The sequence below is a fragment of the Porites lutea genome, chromosome 13, assembly GCF_958299795.1.
Source record: "Porites lutea chromosome 13, jaPorLute2.1, whole genome shotgun sequence".
Taxonomy (NCBI): Eukaryota; Metazoa; Cnidaria; class Anthozoa; order Scleractinia; family Poritidae; genus Porites; species Porites lutea.
In genome coordinates this window covers 11,762,545-11,783,627 of record NC_133213.1, presented here as the reverse complement: position 1 = coordinate 11,783,627, position 21,083 = coordinate 11,762,545, and the positions used below count along the sequence as shown (strand labels likewise).

Below are 21,083 nucleotides of genomic sequence, written 5' to 3'. Positions count from 1 at the left end.
TGGAAAGAACGCAAGAGAAGCTGGGAATTGCGAGCGGTATTTAAGGACAATACATCAAGTTACGAGACCTTGTTGAAGAAGACAACCCTACCAACATTATATAAGGTGATTTAAGGTGATTTGTTTTCATATGGGGTCGCTGTAACTCTTTCCCAAATTATGCCATTAAATTGTATTATTATTCATTCAAAATATCTCCCCGAATCTGATTGGCTAAAAGCACATGCACAATTCACCATAACCAGTTACGGCTGACCAAATTTGGGAGAATTCTGTGTTTAACGAGGAAATGACGTCAAAAATGCAGCGTTCTTGCAGGTTAAGGCACCGTTAACCGACAGGACCTAGGGACGAGGTTGAGTTGTTTTAGTTGTGAAAACAAAAAATGACGGACATTTCACTCGTTTCAAGAATAAGAAGTAGGCGAAATTATAGCTAAAAACATGGCAAGAACACAACTCAAAGGGCGACATCTGCTATTTGGAGAACATTTGCGGAGCTGAAAAAACCCTAAACGTGCACTATCGAAGGTGAACTTAACATCGATGGAGGTAAGCATGTTTTAGCTTTATTTTTAAACTAGGAATTATTTTGAATGAATAATAAAACAATTATTGAATTCGGCTTTCGTATCTTATGAAGAATTATGGAGATCTCGGAGGGTGTTATCCGCAATAACACCCTCCTCTATCTCCATAATTCTTTATAAGATACTCAGCCTCATTCATTCATTGTTAAATAAACATAATAAACATAAACATAACAGAAGACTGCAAGATTTGGCAATTTTGATGTTTAAAGTTAAGAACGGAATGTCTCCAGAATATATTTCTGAGATGTGTCAAAGATCGGACACTAACTATAATCTACGTAGTTCTGACTTCTGACTACGTAATTCTGACACGATAATTTTTGATAAACATCGTATAAAATATCTTGGTCCGTATCTATGGCGTAAATTACCAATAGCCTTAAGAACGTTAACTGAAATTGAAAAATTTAAGAAGAAAATTAGGAAAAGTGATTTAGCCGGTCACTTGATGGAAGACAAATGTGGGTCGGAATGCACTCTATGTAGTTCTTAAATTTTTCTTCCTTTGTTTACATAGTCTTTTTTCAACTGTTATTATTTTAGTTTATTGCTGTACATATATAGCTAAAGTACCTGACACTTCAATAAAATTTGTCATTATTATTATTGTTATTATTATTATTATTACTATTATTATTATTATTATTATTATTATTATTATTATCATTGTCAAACACGTTTTTGAAGACCCACCTGATCTTTCGGATTCAACGAGTCTAACACCGTCTTTGCTGCTTTTTTAGCAATAGTAAACTTGTTTCCAGTCATAGACGCACTTGAGTCGATAACCAGCACAACATCTTTAGCTTCAGGGGTGGCGGTTTCTACATAAAATGGTCTGTATCGAGGGTCATAGAAGTCACATGGGGCTGTATCGTCAAACACTGGAAAACCTGTATAGACACCCTCCACAGATGCAAAGTACTGCCACTTAATAAAGGGGTTTTTTATATGAATGTCTTTCATTTCTTTTAAAATTTCTTCTGCATCCAAATGTCTAGGGTTTGGGGTTGCAGCACCAGAAATCTTCAAACAAATGTTGTTAAGGTCGACTTTGGTGCGAAAAAGTTCATCGTATTTCAGGGTGGATTTGTCGATATGACAGCATTCTTTTGCTGTCGTGGGTTTCGGAGGCTTGGCGTATAAAGCTTCAACTTTATCTTTAAGTCGTTTTGTGACTGCAAATCTTGTTTGGAACTTGTTTCTGAGGTTCACAGAAAGGTCTGCCGTGTTTCCTTCTAGTTTATTCGTCTGATACTGCAGTTGATTAAAATACGTCTGTAAAAAATAAAATAAAATAAGCAAAATTTTCCTTTGATAGTTTCAGTACGTAGTCAGACAACAGTGACAAAATACAGGGTAAAAATGTTATATTTCGGTATCAACAACATTCTCATGATCAGAGAATCATTCTATTGTTGTAGTCAGTATAGAAATACAAGAAGAATGTTTTAGCTGGCGACAAAGGCTTGATCTCAGTTGTCTAATCATAATTGTGCGAAAACCACAACTTCTTCGATTTTTTAACCACGGTATTAAGACGCTCATGACGCATGCGCACCTCTGCACCCTCTAAATTATTGCATTTGACTTATCAGTTAAGAACTTCTTTTCTTAGGTCGCAATTTGTCCTTTGCGAGAAAAATCAGCTCTAAGTTCTTAGATTACTCAAGAGAAAATAAGCGAGCTGTTTGTCTTTTGGTTTACTCTTGATGTTATGGCGCGTTCATTCACAATATCGTAGTTAATATGACCATATATGGTCCCTTTGAGCCAACCAAAAAAACAGGAAATTTGCTGTAGAGAATCCTTTCGAGTTATGTTTACTCATTAACGGTTTAGTTCTTAATTTAATGTGAATTAAATTGAAAGTATTTTTGAATCCGATTACCACCAACTATGTTTTGCCTCATAGCGGACCGTGAACGCTGTAATTCCAATACTTTCGCCCTGACTTCATTCATATTCCAGTTTCTGGTTGAGTAATAATCACTCACTAATATCCTTCAATATGTTAAAAAAAGGAAACGTATCAGTAAACTTTAAGTTAGTAGTTCTGGAAGGCAAACCATTAAAAGATCCGACGCTGATATGGTTTTAGTCCGAAATCTGAAAAATTAAAGTTCACCTAAATTAGTTTCTCAGGAATTCCGCCGACAGATATTGGTCCAGCTAGATAAAAGCTCAATACGCTTTTAAGGCCGACCGTTGTGTATTTGACATTTCATATAAATACATTACATATATGTTGTAGTTAATTTTTTATGTCAGGTAATTTTTATTTGTCTTTTGTTTTTGGGTATGATAATGTATGCTAATGAAGTTTAAACAAAAGAAAAATAAAAATTACCTGAGATAAAAAATTAACTACAACATATATATTCGCTGACATCCTTTTTTAGTGCTGTCGCCGTTTTCAGTAACAAGAAAGGGGACCTTAAAATCCAACAACGGTGACGACAACAAGGACTACAAGAAAGCAATAGGTTTATACGTAAAACAACAACTCAGCATGTACAGCACACTATTCTTTTACATTCCTTTGTCGTTATGTATATTAATTACTTCAAGGCCACGACGTAAAAATTACTGATTTCCCTTTCAATAGAGGACGTAAAAGCGCTAACGAAGAAAGTTTCTTTCTCTTTCTGAACTTGGATATGGTTCAAAGGAATTCAATTCCAGGATCCAGGAGACTTCGCCTACATTTGACAAATTTATTAAGAAGTCATTTCAAATATTCGCGATGGAGATTAAAAGAACGCGAATTCCTAGCGACGTATACTGTGCCGTGTCGATTTGTTTGGTACGCTAAACGCTAACTCTATAACCACAAAGCGGAATTAATCTCGATCTTCCCTGTTCGTATGTCGCAAAATTAATGTCTAATAAACTTCCCACGTATACTCAGCGTTTCATATTTGAACAAATAATCAACTTTGTCAGCTGACTTATCGATTATGTGCAATCATCATGTATAATACACCTGACAGGAGACTGATCATTGAATATTTCAATAGTGGAAGATCAGTCAAAGCTTAAATTAGTAGAGATGTAGTCTTACTTGAAGGTCATCCACTCCAAGAGCATCATTAGCAAACGACTGCAACTCTCTCCCAATTAAGGTTGGATCTAACAAATTTCCACCGTTCCCCTGGGGCACAAAAATGGCACAGGCTACCAAAAAAAGAACAGCAGAAAGCTTTCGTATCTCAGCCGCCATTTCCTTTTGGCTTTATGCAAAAAAAATTTCCAATTCAACTTGACACTTGTTTGCGTCATGTCATACGGAATGATTCAGCTGAATGACTACTCAAGTAAAATTACTGAGATACAGCAATCTTCACGCCCGAATACACCCACAGTCGCCCTAATAAGTGTCACGGGAGTTTAAAAAAACAGTTATTTCACTAAAAACGTTGATTTCGACTTCCTCGATTTATGGAGTAGCTGATTTCTTATAGACCTTTGATAAGATAAGAAAAACAATAACTGTAAAACAAAGATGCCATTCTGCCTTTCCTTCACCTCTATGCAAACGCTTGACAAATATCATGAAACTGAAGTAGCCTAGCAGCCGCAGCATTTGATCTTGTATACTTCACCCTGTCTGTCCTCCGGTTTGTCTTCCTTGAGGACCTTACGATCCGACAACGGCGACGTCCATGAAAACGTCGCTGAAAAACAGACCGCATCATTTTAAACTTTTTCGCGATTATCCCAATTCGCCCTGTTACTTAAAAGAAGGGTATTTTTGCTGGTGCTGAAGAGAAATGAACGCGCTCAAGTTCGGACAGAGATGGTAGAATTTATCGTCCAAGTAAACTTAAAATTTGGTCATTTCACGTCGTAGTTGTGCAGTGAAGGCAAAGAAATGTACAAAAAAGCGTGATGCACGTGCAGAGTTGTTGTTTTGCTCATTAAACCTATTGTTTTTTGACGTTCCCGTTGCCGTCGTCGTCGTGGTTTCGTAAGGTCCCTATTAGTAAGTAGTCACCGTAAAGTGGTTATCGGTTTGCGTGCAACACCTATATTGTAAGGTTGTTGTGTACGTGCGATAGTTTCAGAGCTGCCCCTGACGTACGGTATAGTCGCGCGCTGTCGTAACAGGGCCAGTGTTGATGTTGGTTTGAGTGTTAGAATCGGTGTTACTGTGAGTGTTCCGTCTGACAAAGTCCATGTTGTAGTTGTTTTTACTAAAAACGTTTTCTGTGGTCAATCTCGTCTTATAGGCTGTCTCGCGAGTCGCAAACCAGTTGTGCTCGTCTCGTCAAAGTCCGTATAGTTGTCGACAAAGAAAAACTGGAGGACAGACAGGGACCAGTATACAAGACAAATGCTGCGACTACCAGGCTACTTACGTTGGTGAAACTGGCAGAAACCTTAGCACGCGTCTGACCAAACACAAACGAGCGACGAGAAGTGGTGACGTCAACAATCACATTGCTAAGCACCATTTACACACGAAACATCAAATCGACTGGGATTGGGACTGTACTACATGTATTACGTATTGTACAGACTACTATCGACTCCAAGAGCCCAGAAGAAAAACCACTAGAGAAGAAAAGTCCGCTAATCCAGGGAATGGCGCCACGCCTGATGCCACTGCTGAATGTTAGATTCGCCAACGAACACACGCAGCCAAAAAAAACCGTCACCTCTGTGTTATCTGAGTTAACTTCGCTTTTGCTTTTCTATTGTCTTTAGTTTGTCTTTCTTTGATTAAGAAAAGACAAACTAAAGACACCAGTTATTATAGGGCATATTAGGTAGCTTTTTTACACTGAAATTATTCTTGAGGCCAATATCAGCTAGTCTTAGGAGTAACACATGAGGTCCCGATTTCAACACTTTTAAAATCCGAGTGTGAAACGTCTTTTTCTTTTTCAGTCGTTTTTATCTTAACAAGTAGCTTTTTTATTTAGTCAAATAATAGAGAAATTAATAGTCAACTTGAAAGTTATTTTCATTGAAAAGGTATAAAAATATATAATTACCTGTTTAGGCGACGAGAAGACACTAAAAGAAGGCTTTAAAGCGAAAGGTGACCCGTTGAATAGGTTAGCAAATGTGCTGGGACTATCAGTCTATATCAAAGTTAATTTAAGGGATTGGATTAAGGCTTTTTTGGGTCGAACGTCTTCGTATGCTCAAGTTTACAAAGTAATAAGACCTACTCTGGGACCTTAAGTCGCCTAAAGGCGACTTCTTAACAGTTGCTCTAAATCATTATAATCGCTAAGAGGTTGAAATTGTCTGGTAGGTATTACTTTTCTATTTCCAGGATTCATTGTTTCTCGTAAAGTGTGTAATAACCCATGTCCAATAATATTAGCCACAGACCCACCCCACTCCCCCCCCCCCCCCCCCCCACAGACACACACACACAAGAAAAAAATCCCACAGTGGCTTAAGGCCCATTAATTTCTTCTTCAGCCCTCTAATTTACACATTGAATTACTTTAGGCAATTTAATACACATAATAAATAGGTGCAAGCAATATAAGAAAAATTGCTCCTGCATTGTTTAAGCAAAAATGACAAAAAAGGTGCACAACTTCAGGTAAAGGTATCTTATTTTCAGAGTAAAAGTGTTGTTCAAAGGCATTCAAAGGTTCAAGTTCCAGCTAAATATATTAAACAGCGCGCAAAGAAAGTTGTGTCTGGGCAAGAGCCCTGGGATACTGGATTTTATGACCGGGTTGGTGAACTTTGTTTTTAACCTGCCCGTATGGCAACTGAAGTTTCTGTAGGGAATTGCCAGAATAGCAAGTTGTGAAGCTGACTTTCTTTACACCCTAAATAAAATATAATTAAAAACGTAAAAGACCCTTTTCTGCTGCCTTATATCTCAATATAACCATTCGAAAAAACAACAGTGAAATTCATTCCAAATAACTAACAACAAAACAGGTAGGTTGCACGGAGATAAAAATCAATTATTGCCGTCACAACATCAATCTTACGTCTGGTAAGTAGGGCAAACAAAATAATGTTTCCTCTGACGGCGTTTTTAAAGAAATAACAATAAAAACAAAAAAATTGTTAATTCTCAATACTTTGTTACGTCAGAAAGTACAGCATGGCAGAAAAAAAAAGATTTTTTCATTCCTTGAGCCAATGACTCACCTATTCTGCCACGTATTTTATTTGAAAGATTTTAGAGGAAACTTAACTGAAAACAAACATAGATATAATGCAACACTGTACGTGCTGTTCCAAGCAGCACAAAATATCACGCTACGTGCTATTAATTAAAATATTTAACAGGCTATAATCTTTTATAGATAAAATCAAGAGCCATGATCTCTTGATAAAAGATATGTTGACCAAATTTTGGTTTTTCACCCTTTAATTACACATCTTTTAATTGAACTAACTACTTGTCAGATTTATTGGCCTTCGACTATTCGAAAAACCTTGTCACATTTTACCCACTTAACAACTTGGAATGAGTGTTTTGCGCTGCGAACTGACTATAACTATAATCTTGGATCGCAACTTTGTCCTTCGCAAGAAGAATCAGCTCAAAATTTTTAGCTTGAAGAGAAAATCATCTAGCTCTTTCTCTCTTGGCTTACCGTAAATGATCGATTAATTCGCTACTCGAATAAGCGTCGCACTTTACTGAAAACAATTTAAGAGCAGTTGTCTGTAAGATTCGAGCTATATTGAAAAGTCGCTGCCACACTATCTCACCGAATTGGCTAAAAATTGGCAACTAGACTTGATTTGGGGTCTTTAATAAGGAATAGGTAACTTTAGGTTCTAATTCCTCCTATTTCGGAAATTATCGATATGGCCGGTTTTTGGGTGCCTTGGACCTGCGCCATATTGGTTAACAGAAGCTGGTTTTGAGCCTTCGACTACAACCCTGTCTTCAAAGCTAATCGTCCTTTGCTGATACACATTGAAAGAACAATCCCTCTTTATTGTATTTTTAGAAACTACTTCGAAATTGATAACGTTTATCGCAACGATCGATTAAACTTTTTGTGGGTATACTTTTTGAATTTTTTACACCCTCAAAATTAACAGAATTTTAAAGGCGTATATCTCTTTTGCCACATCGCATTGAAGCTTGCCACTCTGCCTGAATACTCATTGTTTGTAGTCAAATCCAGTTCGTTAATAAAAAAATTGGGCAAATTTAACGGAGCAGAAACAAAAGTAATGAATGGAAGAGTGTTCTAGCGACTTTGTCAATAATCTTTACTCCGAATACTCGCCAGGTGTTGCCAAAATTACAATCGATAATAGAATTTCTGTCATTAAATCTGAGTGATCTGTGTAATAAAATTAGCCTCTGTAATATAATCGATAACTCTGCTGCGGAAAACAGTATAAAAAAAGGCAGATTGTATAAGGAAAAGGAAAATGAATTTGTTATGTTTATGCTACGACACGTAAACAAAATGCAACCATCACAGTCGAACTGGAATTTTCCTGATTTTCCTCCAGTTCCTTTATCGAAACCAGAGCTTTTAAAATTAACCATAGTAATGAAAATTGAGATGTATTACCTTACTCGACAACAAAGATGCCAGTTTCCACCTTGATCGAAAAAAGTAGTATTTTCCCACGCATATCGCGGGTCGTCACGTTCCTTGCATGGCGTTACAACTCACGTGAAACCGCCTGGTTTCAAACAAGTGAACTGAAGAATCCGTAAAAACCTTAGCCAGGCAATAAATAATGGCAGTTGATATAAGTTATCATTATTGGTGAGCGAGGATGCGATGATAGTTCCAGCTACATGTATTTACAGCGTTTGAAGATTCACTCAAAACTCATGATACATAAGCCCTTGAAATAAACATCATTACTTCCGGTTTTAAAAATTGGGCGTTGGCAAAGTAATGAATATACTCATTCTACCTTGTACAATTTTCAGGTATTTTGTCTCAATCACGAAGCCTGTTTTGAGGGGATTCTTTGTCTTTCCATAAAGGGTTTTTTGATAAACAGAAAAATTGGTTTAATCGGAGGGGTTAAGAAGAATGAGGGATGAGCCCAGGACAACAAAAACCACAGTCACCCCACCGAACGGCTTTAAAACTGTGCGCACATGCCTCACCCGCGGGAAAATTCCAGATTTTCGTTTCCTTGAAAAAGCCTAAAATCGTTAGTCAATGCATGGACAACTCAAGACAGCCCCAATTCAAAATAAAGTAAACAGCACAGAAAATTCAGTTAGCGACCAGAGTGTTTATCCGATATCGCGAACAATAAGGAGTGATTGAAGATGTGTCAGCAGTTTAATGTAAAATCATTTACCATGCTTATAGACATTTCGACAACATAAGTGTACCGATTGACGTAATATCAGTGGTAAAAAACGAACGCTTTTTACTGTCGGACGATGACGTCATCGTACAAAAGGCGTCTTCACTCTGGCATCCTGAATTTCAAACCGTCAAAACCTAATTTTCTCTGCTCGTCAACTCAAAAACGCCTCTGAGGACAAGTAGTGGTAATGTGCTTGTTAGTAAGACGTCCAACATAAGGAAACATTCATAATCAACTTGGTTAATGCATTGATAAAGGGAAACTTTCACCTTTACCCTTTGGGACAGAGTTCAAAAGCGCAAAAGATTTTTATTTCAGTTCTAGCATGTGTTGTCTAGCGATTTGCCTTGAGCTTCTCTAAATTTTCCAGATCAAACAAGCTGTGCCCATCGTACATAATCTTGTTTGGGCTCCCTTGAAAAACTGCACTTCATCAGAAGCCTTCAAGTTCATCCTCCGCCGCGACAACTTCATGATCTATTTTAATGGGTGGTTTTCTGGAACTATCCTATGGCTTGTCCTTTGTGGTGGTCACTGTAGTAGCGAGCACGTTTCAATTTCTCTCCAGCAAAAGTCTCTATCAGGAGCGTAGCCAAGATTTTCCAGGTGTGCGCACAATTTTCAAAACTTGCCCCGGCTAACATCTTACTCAGTTCTCTCGTAACGTTTCCCCATTACATTTACTAATTCTGTTGACTAGGTGAGGTTATGCGTGGATGAAATGGCACTTGCAATCGGTGAGAAAATTAGGTTAAACACTTTACCCCCACACGACTCTCACGTTTTGCTGACGCTTTCTACCTTAGAAGAGAAAAGTGAAGCTTTGCCTTCCCCACTCCGTGTAAAAAAATGTCGTTCGGCTGTTCAATCTACTTTTAGAAAACAACAAATTTCCCAACTTTAATTTTTAATAAAGGTATAAGGGTAGGAATCCAAATAGTTTTCAAATGTTCTTCAAAATGTACGCCATGCAAATGCAGTATTTCACTCATTTTAACACGATGATTGTGAAGTAGTGTCTAGTGAGTACGGGGGCTAATGCTCCATCGCAAAAATCTAAAATTGAAAACAAAAATCTTGTATAACCGAGTAGTACGCATTTTTAGTTTTTTTAATGAGTTGTGAAAAATCACAAATTTGTTTCTTCTTGAATGTATTATACTCTCATCCATTGAGTGTTTTCAGTCTTTCCGATATGCCCGTCGGATAGCGGAAGTTAACGTAAATGATCGATTACCTGAAAAGAAGCTACGATCCTAACTTTCCACCTTCATTTCTTTTCCCTAGCCATAATTTTTTTCCCTCAAGGAATTTTTCTCTGTTTTACATAATAATCGGTCTTGCATCTTATCGATTTTGAGAGCCTAGTCCTGTGCCGTATTCTGATGCGATCTTCTTTATGTAGCTTCCCCCCCATCTAACAGCTCCTTACTGAACAAAAACGGTTTTAATGGAGTCTATTCAAAGAACTAGCCAATATTTTTCCAGCGGTAAGCACGATGTTCCTAATTCCCTCTAGTCCCCGTCTTAGACGCTTTCATGTGCATTGGTTAAATTTTCTTTTCATAAGCTACAATGCTCATAATCGCGCATGCTGATGTCATTCATGCTTAAACTAGGGTATCTAAAAGATAGTAATGCTGCGGCACATTCTGTTGATACTGCATTAGTTAGGCAGTGGGACTTAAAAGACTCGAAAATGACATTGAATGTCCTATTTACATGTTGGAAAGTACTAGAATAATTACTATCAGTCTATACAAAGAACTCGTGGGAACGTTGTTTAAAAAATGATCAAGTGGTTATCAACTCTGGTTTTCCAAAAGTAATTTATCCATATATTTAATATACGGTGTACTATCTTTTCTCTGGAAACACGATACTTTTCTTGCTGTTTATTGCACTTTATCAAGTAACAGTTATTTAGCTATATATTTATAGAAAACAACAACACAAAAAACGGGGGAAAAAAGAAAGAAGGGAAAAAGAGTTCGGTAGGACTCGAACCCGGTACCGTAGGCTCGACGCGACTACACCTCACCACTACACCGCAGAGACTGCCTCCGTAATTTTGGGAAACTTCCGCCGGCAAGATGATCGCCAGCCGCATTAATCGAGCTATTAACAGTAAAAAAACAATGTAAACGCATATTCCATGGCAATGAATGAATGAAAGAACATAATTATGCTTTTCAAAACGCCGATACACGTCCTCGTCTGCAACGTAGGACACAAAACATATGTTTTGTTATCTCGATTTACGCTGTTATTTTGAAGCGAATGGTCAAAATCACATCCATTTTCGGCTCATACAGGTTCTTAAGAATAGCATGGCATGACATTTTCTCACTTTCACATCACCTTCTAGCAAGCTGGAATTTATATATCCCCCGTGTTGAGGAGTCGAAGAGCAAATACTCATCTTCTCGTCAGGTTTAACACCTGGACGAGTCAAAGGCTCTTGAATTGAAATCCAATCCCCAAGTTAACCATCGTACTGATCTGAAAGACTCCTGCGTGTCTTAAATTTGGTAAGACCTCTAACCGTGCTGTAGAAAATTTGCTAAAAAGAAAACTCTGAGTCTGGGCAGCGAACGATGCGAACTTCCCCGTGTTTTTATTTGAGTTGTTCGTGGCGCAATGCACTCTGGTTAAATGCAATGCATTGTGGTAAAAAGTGATGAATTCGAGAATTCGTCGCCCCTTATATATTTCCCTTAAATCCTGATTATGTTGCTGCTCGCTCCCTACGGTCGCTCCGCAGCAAAAATTAAAAATTATTTTATCGAAGAAAGAGTGAATAAAAGGTGTCATGAGGCGTTTGTGATGTTATGAACTACTTGACGCGGTTCTTTTCTTACGGCTTTTGTCCGTTGGTGAAATTGCTACTTGGGTTTTCTTGGATTAAAAAGGGCGGGCTCTTTCTAAACGTGGCGTTGTTTATGGGACCTTAGTATTCATAACAGAATTAGTCGTCATCGGCAAACAACGAAAAAGCTTTTATGTGGTGAGTTACAGTGATGAACCTAGCCTCGAGATGGTCATAATTTTGTCATACCTTCATGCAATTCAGTGTTGGTCTGAGAATTTTTTGTTATGGATGGGGGGAGGGGGCGGTGGGGGTGGGGGTAATGAAAACTGTTAAAGAGTCTTCTACAAATCAAAATAGTTGCAAATGCTTACGGGAGGCCCTACCTATATGATGATTAGAAGGGCAATATTTGGAAAGCTGCATTGTCGTGGAGTTAAGGAGATTTGACTAATCAGCCAATTTCCCAACCTCGTCCCTAGGGCTTTACCCATCTTTTAAAGGAAAAGCCCTAGGGACGAGGTTGCCAATTTCCCGCCAAACATAAGGGCGTGGCCAGTGGCCCCAAAATTGTGTTCGCTAGCCCCGGGTTGGCTCGACTTTTGAGATACGGAGTATGGAGTTATAAACAGTGAGTTCATCATCTATATAGCCTGCTCGTCCCAAAGTGACTGCATTTCCCTTTCCAGAGACCCATCAGTTACTGTATGACCCTCTCGGATCAGATTTTATGTCCGTGATGTAATACTGGTGGTGAGGTCAGTCCACAAGCAGAGTCGTGAAAAACACCGACACTTGAGCCTTCACGTTCAAAACATTCCTGGCTATCGGAAAAAAAATAAAGAGCTTTTAAAAATACTAAAATAAAATGTCATTTCAAATTTCACATTGTCACCGTTCGAAAATTATTGTGAATCAGACCGAATGAAAGTTCACTCAAAGAGGGGGAGGGGGGGTGGTAGTTCTTAACAGTTTCAGTTTGCTAGAAAATTAAAAGTTACGAAAAAATACTGGACGAACTGCAGAATACATGCAAGAATGAGAAAGAAAATAAAAAACAACTTCCTGTTCAAAGTCGGGTGAAACGTTTAATAGCGTCAAGAAGACTGAACTTGATTAAGGTTGTTAATTTCAGTTCCGTTCCAGCGTGCAGTTCATTGTCCTCCTAAAAATAGCTTCGTCTCCCACCGAACATTCCATGTCATATTTTTCGGACTTATCATTCAGTAATGACGGTACAATCAGGTAATTTGACTTGATGAGTTCTTTAATTTCATTTCATGTACTAGTTTTATATCTTACGGTGGAAAGATCTGCCAAACAGTGTACATTAGCAAAGGTATGTTCCTGTTTACACGTGTAATTATCGAATACCATATAATTTGCATAAAACTGCAGTGCACGGTTTGTTTTTATAGCCTTTTGATAAAAATTGACAACGTTTGCGTTATCTTTGTGTGAGAAAATATGTAATTTGTTGCTTTATACAGCGAAATACTACAGAGACTGAATTGTAACTGTGCAGTACACGAGCAGCTCACTATTGGTCTGGCAAATCGAAGAGCGAACTTGAGCTAGTACTGTGTGTAACAAAATTTATAATTTTCATTTTAGCGCAAATTTCAAGCTCTTCGTAAGGTCAGAATCAAAAGATCATCTTTTTACATTAGAAGGGAGGGTTTTTAAGCGATAGATAGGCTGTAACAGGCACGATCAATTTTTAAAGAATTTTCTTTTCAAATATTCACCGAATTTTGTTTGGAAGTTTTAGCGGCCAAGTGGCTGAACCATTGCGCATTCATGCAATTATATTTCTGCTCCGGTGCATTTCCCCAATTATTTTATTCAACAGTCTAACTTACCTATAAACAAACTATGTTTAGTTAAAATGGCTTAGTCTAAATCGTTGTGGCATGGGTGATATTGACCTTCCAATTTCTACCAAATTTGTGTATCTTTTAAGTAACGAAAAAGTGCTGTGAGAAGTTATAGCCGTTCGTAGCTCAGGCTTAACCATTTTCAGATAAGAGTAGGTAAATGAAAGGAGGAAGGATAGTTCTTTGCAACTGTATGAGTCACGATTAAGTTATTTTAATGATAAGGCTAGAATTAATTACTGTAAATCTCCTTCAGTTCACCAACATGGCGGCCCCTCGAGGCCTCGTCAAAACTGTCATTCCTGTATCTTTGAAACCAAAGAGAATTCGAACCTTATAATATGCATTCAGTATTTAGGACACCATTCTAAGACTACTTGCCGAAAATCAGCCAAATCGATGAGGTACCGTGTCAGGCCGAAGTTCGAATTTTACAGAAAATCACTCTTAATAAGCGCCGCTCTCGAATAACAATAATAGCAATCTTTTATTAGGAAACTTTCATCACATCACTGGTTTTCAGAAAGTCCTCACTTAGATTAAAAGTACTAAATTAGACTATATACGGTAAAATGAAAGATACCTAGAAATAAAAATATATATATATAAACTAACTTAAAAACTGATTAAAAAGCTACAATTGAAATACAAAAAGCATTAAATAAAAAACCTGCTAAAAATGCTACGCTTAAAATTCACAATGCCAGGTGCATTTCTAATGTCTTTGTCTAGATTATTCCAATCTTTCAAAGAGTGATAACACACTCCCTGTTTACCCAGGTTTTGGTTGCAAAGGGGTAGTCTAAGAATATTTCTATTTCTTGTGTTATAATCATGAATGAATAAGCGCCGTGGCGCCCATATATTTGGGTATATTTGGGTATTTACAAATTGTTACGGCGCTTGATATAAAGAGATATCAAAACCATATCGCTTGAGAACTAAGACCTCTACCAACTTGTGAGTCGGTGTGCATATTTTACACATAGTTGTGCATGCCTAGTACGCGCCTCACTTAATTCTATTAATTCTTCTATATTCCCTTAGTGTTTTACCCGTAGTTGAGATAAGCGTATGCGCGTCGTCCCTTTAACAGGAAAAATGAAATAAACGCCGCGACGCTTAATCGATCATTTACAGTACCCCATGACGCGCGCGGATGACAAGAGTGTCTCTCTGAGCCGACCAAAAGAAACAGGAAATTTAGTCTTCAAAATCCTTTCGGGTTATTTTTACTCGTTAACTCTTTAAGTCCCAATATCCACATACAAATTCTCCAGGCTGATTTTCATACATTTCCATGAAGATTTAGATGAGAGAATTAAAAGAAATACATTTTCCCTCAGGGCCGAGTTGTTCAAAGCTGAGTTAAGATAACCTACGGTTAGTGAGAGATTTGAATTCAGATATGAAAGCTTAAAAATCATTTCAGTTTTAATTCTTTTTGTGTACAAGTTGATTATTGAAAGCTTTAAATTAACAGAGAAAATTATCCGAGAAAATGCTTTTAAACACAGGAAAAAGGAACCCGGGTTAAATTTAACCTCTGATTAAACGCTAATCGTTCTTCGAGCAACTGGGCCCGGATGCTCGTTTCTCCAACGTCCCGGTAACTTTTCGAACCCGAAATCAAATATTCAAATCGAAATATAAATGATAACAGCGCGGGTCCTAGGGCCCGTTTCTCGAAAGTCCCGATAATTAACTGGCCTGTAAAGCTGTTGTTTACATGCAAGGTAGAGGTTTCAATAGTTTTACATCTAACATGATTAAGCTATCAGTTAATAAAGCAGAACGGAGTAGTTTGCTAGCCAGAACCCGCGCTCTAATTCTTTATATTTCGATTTGAAAATTTGATTTCTGGCCCGAAACGTTACCGGGACTTTCGAGAAACGGGTCCCTGGCTAGCAAACTACTCCATTTTGTTTCATTAACCGATAGTTTTATCATGTTAGATGTAAAACTATTAAATCCTCTTTTTGCATTGGAACCAAAACAGCCTTATGGGCCCGTTAATTATCGGGACTCGTGAGAAACGAGCCCCAGGTGAACATTTTAATAATTGTCACAACCATTCTTGACTTTGGATTGACATTGTTAGGAGAAAATTGATGTTGGTCATTCATTCTAGTTGGGACTTATAGGGTTAAGGCTGGTTTGATTCAAATGTAATGTGAATGAAAATGAAAATATTTCGAATCCGATTACCACCAACTATGTTTTTTCCCATAGCATGAGGGGACACAAAGGGCTTGCACTGTAAGTATCCCGGAGAGCTCCATACAATTCCTTATAATTTTGTTATAAGGAATTGTATGGAGCTTTCGAGGAGACTTTTCTTAATTAGTTTAGGCGCGGCGGATTTTGTCACGTATGATCAGCGCGAGGTGTTTCTCCCGACACCCTTCTGTCAGGAAAATGTCATCATATGAAAGCAAAACAGACACGATCGCGTCGGCGGGCCGAAGCCGGCAAAAATAAAAGGCTTTTCTTCTTCCATTTCAGAGGTCAGTTTTGTTTCGATCTGGTCAAAAATCAGGTTTTTAGGTTGTCGGTAATAAAATATTGCCTTATTCTATTCTCAAGGACCTTTAGAAAACGAGACAAACGAGATAATTGACTAGAGAAAGAAGCGTGAAAACGCTTTTTTGGAAGAAAATTTTTTTTAATTCCCGCAGCGATTTTACGAAATCGCGAAGCGCAATATATTCAGTTTCTTCCAAAGCCGTCATGATTAAGCAGTGTAATGCCATCACAACTAAAAATGAATTTAGTTTGTATCGCAAAAGCCGCGAAAATAGAGCTGAAAAAAAAATGGATCGGAAAAATTAATAAAATCACCAAGAAACCGTCTCGCGGGAGCTTTGTCAAACAAACCGTTGGTACGGTTTATTTAACCTAACCTGGAAAAGGAGACGTCTGCACGCAGAATGCATTTCATCCTACATGTAGTTGTGATTTCCAGAACGGACCTCGGGAGCCTCATTGCCGTAATATCTTCTACATTACAGAAACCACAGCAGAATCGCCCTGCTCGCGTGCTAACTTTCCGCTCCAATAAGTATTATGACTATACAGTACCAGTGAATTGTTTCAAAATTTAAAGCGGCCGAAACTTATTTCCATCAGCGCGTAGTTAGTTAGTTAAGCAATAATAATGCACAGCACTGTAGATAACACGGTTCTGGAATATCTGACGGCTTAGCGTTTTGTTCGTCGCTGCATGCGATTTAATCGCTTATAACCTAACAGAAAATGTAAATGTACCTGAAGGAAATGCCGTGTATTGCCTTACCTTAACGCTGTGATGTGTGTAAATTTGTCTTTTGCTATGGTTTTAGACAATACGACTTCTCCTGACTATCAATTGTGCGTCAAAACAAGCGCGATAATGAAATAGTCGAAGTGCCATGGTGTAGCACTTTATGACAAAGTTTTAACTGGAAAACTTGTTGCCATCTGATGTACACCTGTATAGTCTATGTTTGTAAGCTCTACCTAAAGAATCACTGGGTTACACTGCACCCACGGGTGTGCCACCTAAAGTGCAGCCTATGTTTGTTAGCTCTACCTAAAGAATCACTGGGTTACACTGCACCCATGGGTGTGCCACCTAAAGTGCAGCCTATGTTTGTTAGCTCTACCTAAAGAATCACTGGGTTACACTGCACCCATGGGTGTGCCACCTAAAGTGCAGCCTATGTTTGTTAGCTTTACCTAAAGAATCACTGGGTTACACTGCACCCATGGGTGTGCCACCTAAAGTGCAGCCTATGTTTGTTAGCTCTACCTAAAGAATCACTGGGTTACACTGCACCCATGGGTGTGCCACCTAAAGTGCAGCCTATGTTTGTTAGCTTTACCTAAAGAATCACTGGGTTACACTGCACCCATGGGTGTGCCACCTAAAGTGCAGCCTATGTTTGTTAGCTCTACCTAAAGAATCACTGGGTTACACTGCACCCATGGGTGTGCCACCTAAAGTGCAGCCTATGTTTGTTAGCTCTACCTAAAAAATCACTGGGTTACACTGCACCCATGGGTGTGCCACCTAAAGTGCAGCCTATGTTTGTTAGCTCTACCTAAAGAATCACTGGGTTACACTGCACCCATGGGTGTGCCACCTAAAGTGCAGCCTATGTTTGTTAGCTCTACCTAAGGAATCACTGGGTTACACTGCACCTTTGGGTGTGCCACCTTAAGTGCAGACTATGTTTGTTGGCTCTACCTAAAGAATCACTGGGTTACACTGCACCCATGGGTGTGCCACCTAAAGTGCAGCCTACGTTAACTTTGTTAGCTCTACCTAAAGAATCACTGGCTTACACTGTACTCACGGACGTTTGCCTCGCGCTCTCTTCAAAGACAAAAAAGCTATAGTCTGTTTGGCCAAAAATCAAGCTTTGTTTCCCCCAAAAATTTGACACCATATTAGGGCCCCGAAAGACGTTAAAAGTTCCTCCATAATAGAAGAGTGTTTTGCTAGAGTTTACAAACGTTTGGCTCATGAGTTTCAATATAAAGGTGCAAAAACTTATCAGCATAATTATAGCACACAAACATTGTCATCAAACTCCTGGCATGTAGCCTGAATAAGCCAAGCAAATATGAATAAAGCATATAACAAGAAATATTCGTCAAATGGTCTCGTTAAGTAAATTATGCTTCACTTTGCGAAAGAAATTTATCGCTATTATTCGTGTTACGCATCGAAAAAGCGAGGAGTCATCGCATGACATTAGGTAACAGAGGTAATACTCACGAGTTTCACGAATTCCCATTCCACGATTTTTCGCCGAGTAACAAATTTAAAACTTCAATTCTTACCTTACAGTGGTCGGTTCATTTACCTTACATTTGCCAACACTAATAAACATGAACAAAACGATGAAATCCGGCACTCTTCTTTCAGAAGTAGCAAGCCGCATGAAGTAAAATCCACCGATATGCGCTGCATTCTCACTACAAATATAAACATTTGCCGTGAAGAAAATACGACGAGGAAGAAAAAATGCCAGATCTTCGCCTCGGCAATGTATTCCAGCTACCAAGCCGGCGTATATCCAGAAGGTGGACTCGAGGTGGGACAAACCTTGTGATATTTTAGGAGCCCTTTGCGCGCAAACTAATTTATTCTGGCGCGAAATGAAGATTAAGAAAATGCATCTGAAATCTAATACACGACAAGAAAATTTTCGCACTTTCGAGGAGCGCGACATATTAAATGGGATTAAGTCGGATTAGCTGCCCGCGGAGAAAACATCACTGCGTGGGATGGTACTTCCAGTAAAAAGCCTCTGTGTCCTCTCATGGTACTATTAGTAAACGCTGCAATTCCAATATTTCCTCTCCGATTTCCTTCTATATTCCAGTTTTTGACTGAGTATATACACCGCTCACCAATTTCTGTCAATAATTTACCAAACTTAGCAGTTCCAGAAACAGGCAAACCATTAAAAGATCAACACGGATATGGTTTTGGTTAGGCATGTCAAAACTTAAAGACAACTTATATTTGTTTCTCAGGAATTCCGCCAACAGATATTGGTCCAGCTAAAAAAAGGCCCAATACATTTTTAAGATCGACCGATGTATATCGTTGATTTCATATAATTACAGATTTTATATTATATTCGCCGACTTTGATGGATGGCCGGAATCTTATTTTCGGTCTACTCAGTTTTAAATCCGACGACGGCGACGGCAACGAGCACTCCAAGAAAGCAATAGGTTTATATAAAATACGCAAAACAACCGACGAAGCATGTGCAGCACACTTTTCTTTTACATTATTCCTTTGCGGTCACAGCACGGTTACGACGTAGCCTTACGACGAAATGTACTTTCTTTTTCTGAACTTGGATATCGGTTCGTAAGAATTCTGATGTTTAAGTCTCTATGAAGGTGGTGTGCCGCGTCGATTTGTTTTGCAGTGTACGCTAAACTCTAACACCACAAAGCGGAATTAAAATCGAGTTTTCTTTTCGGCATGTCGCAAAATTAATGTCTAATGAACTTCCCACGTACAGTCTATATTTCGGATTTGCACGAGTAAAGAACTTTGTCGACTTATCGAACTGGGCTAAACTTTGATTATGTCAGTGCAATCAAAGTGTGTAACCCATCTGACAGAAGACTAATCATTGAATATTTTAGTAGTCGAAGATCAGAAAATGCCTAATTAGCAAAGATGTGATCTTACTTGAAGGTCATCCACTCCAAGAGCATCATTGGCAAACGATTGCAACTCTCTCCCAATTAAGGTTGGATCTAACAAATCTCCAGCGCTCTCCTGGGGTACAAAGATGGCACAGGCTACGAAAAAAAGAACAGCGAGAAGCTTTCGTATCTTAGCCGCCATTTCCCTTTGGCTTTGTAAAAACAGATGATATGTCGATCATTCAACCATGCACTTGTTTGCGTCATGTCATGGAGAATGAACATATGGAATGAATCGGCTGACTACTCAAAGTAAAATTACTGAGATACAGCAATCTTCATACCCGAATACACACTCATTTGTCCGAGTAGGTATTCCGGGAATTTCTAAAGAACAGTCATTTCACTAAAAACTTTTTTTTCGATTTCCTCGATTGATGGAGTAGATTTTTTTAAAAACAATTACTGTAAAACAAAGACGCCATTCTGCTTTTCTTTCACCTCTGTGGCAAACGCTTGACAAATAATATGAAACTGAAATAAAACCGCAAAAAAGAGAAAAAAGCCCACGAAACCGCATAGCAAATCGCCGCTAAGATAATACTTAACAATTGTTCCTCGAACCCGAATGGGCTCTGAGTAAATGGGCTATTGACTCAGAGACCATGAGGGCGAGAGGAATAATTGTTAATTAATAAAATCCAACTAATTGGTCAAAAATATCGAGACTAAATAACTTTAGCTAGCAAAACGCGATTCAGCCGCTATAGTTTTGGCTTTCAAAGGCGGCGCTTTTCGCTACTAGTGGGCTATAACATATAGCCTAGTAGTAGTTCAACCAATCAGAACGCAGCTTTGATAATAGACCACTAGTTGGATTTTACTGAATAGATTTAGCCAGTGTTAAAGGCGAAGCTCTGGTTAATAATACTTGCAAACAAAAAAATTTAATTTAAATCGTGTAATGCTAAACAGGGACGACAATGAAAATGGCTTCAAGGCTAACAGATCTAATAAGAAATAAAAACAAATTGCACGTGCAGCACATTTTTTCTTCTAATTAGCACAAAACAAATTTGCACGTGCAGCACGCTTTGTTTTTTCCCTTTCCTGTTGTTTTGCACGACTACAACGCTGTTTTGTACGACTAAAATGTCAGACTTCCTAGTTACACATTATCTTTATGGAGGAATTTTCGTATGTGCGTACCTAATATTTTGTTTCCTGTGTTCTTGTTCGCTTTTATTTTCCACTGCCGCTCATTTTCACCTTGCTGGCCGCTCCTTGCTGGCCACTAGCATTTGTCATTTTCTCATTGCCGCTTTGAATTTCCATGTTTTTCTTCCAACGAAAT

General features: G+C 38.4%; 1 protein-coding gene across 2 annotated transcripts in view; it reads right to left on the bottom strand.

The window, feature by feature from the left end:
* The window catches only part of LOC140923721 (VWFA and cache domain-containing protein 1-like), a 35,849-nt gene extending 15,867 nt beyond the window's left edge, over positions 1–19,982 (bottom strand). Inside the window, exons 1-2 of one of the 2 annotated variants that reach the window (XM_073373794.1) lie at positions 19,773–19,982; positions 1,286–1,870 (exon numbers count right to left, since the gene is read on the bottom strand). In XM_073373794.1, coding sequence (XP_073229895.1) covers positions 1,286–1,870; positions 19,773–19,931 — 744 coding nt within the window. In that variant the 5' untranslated portion in view covers positions 19,932–19,982. Of the gene's footprint in view, positions 1–1,285; positions 1,871–3,656; positions 3,905–19,772 lie in introns of those variants that run through there. The other variant, XM_073373793.1, reaches the window with a different exon arrangement.
* Positions 19,983–21,083: the final 1,101 nt, after the last annotated feature.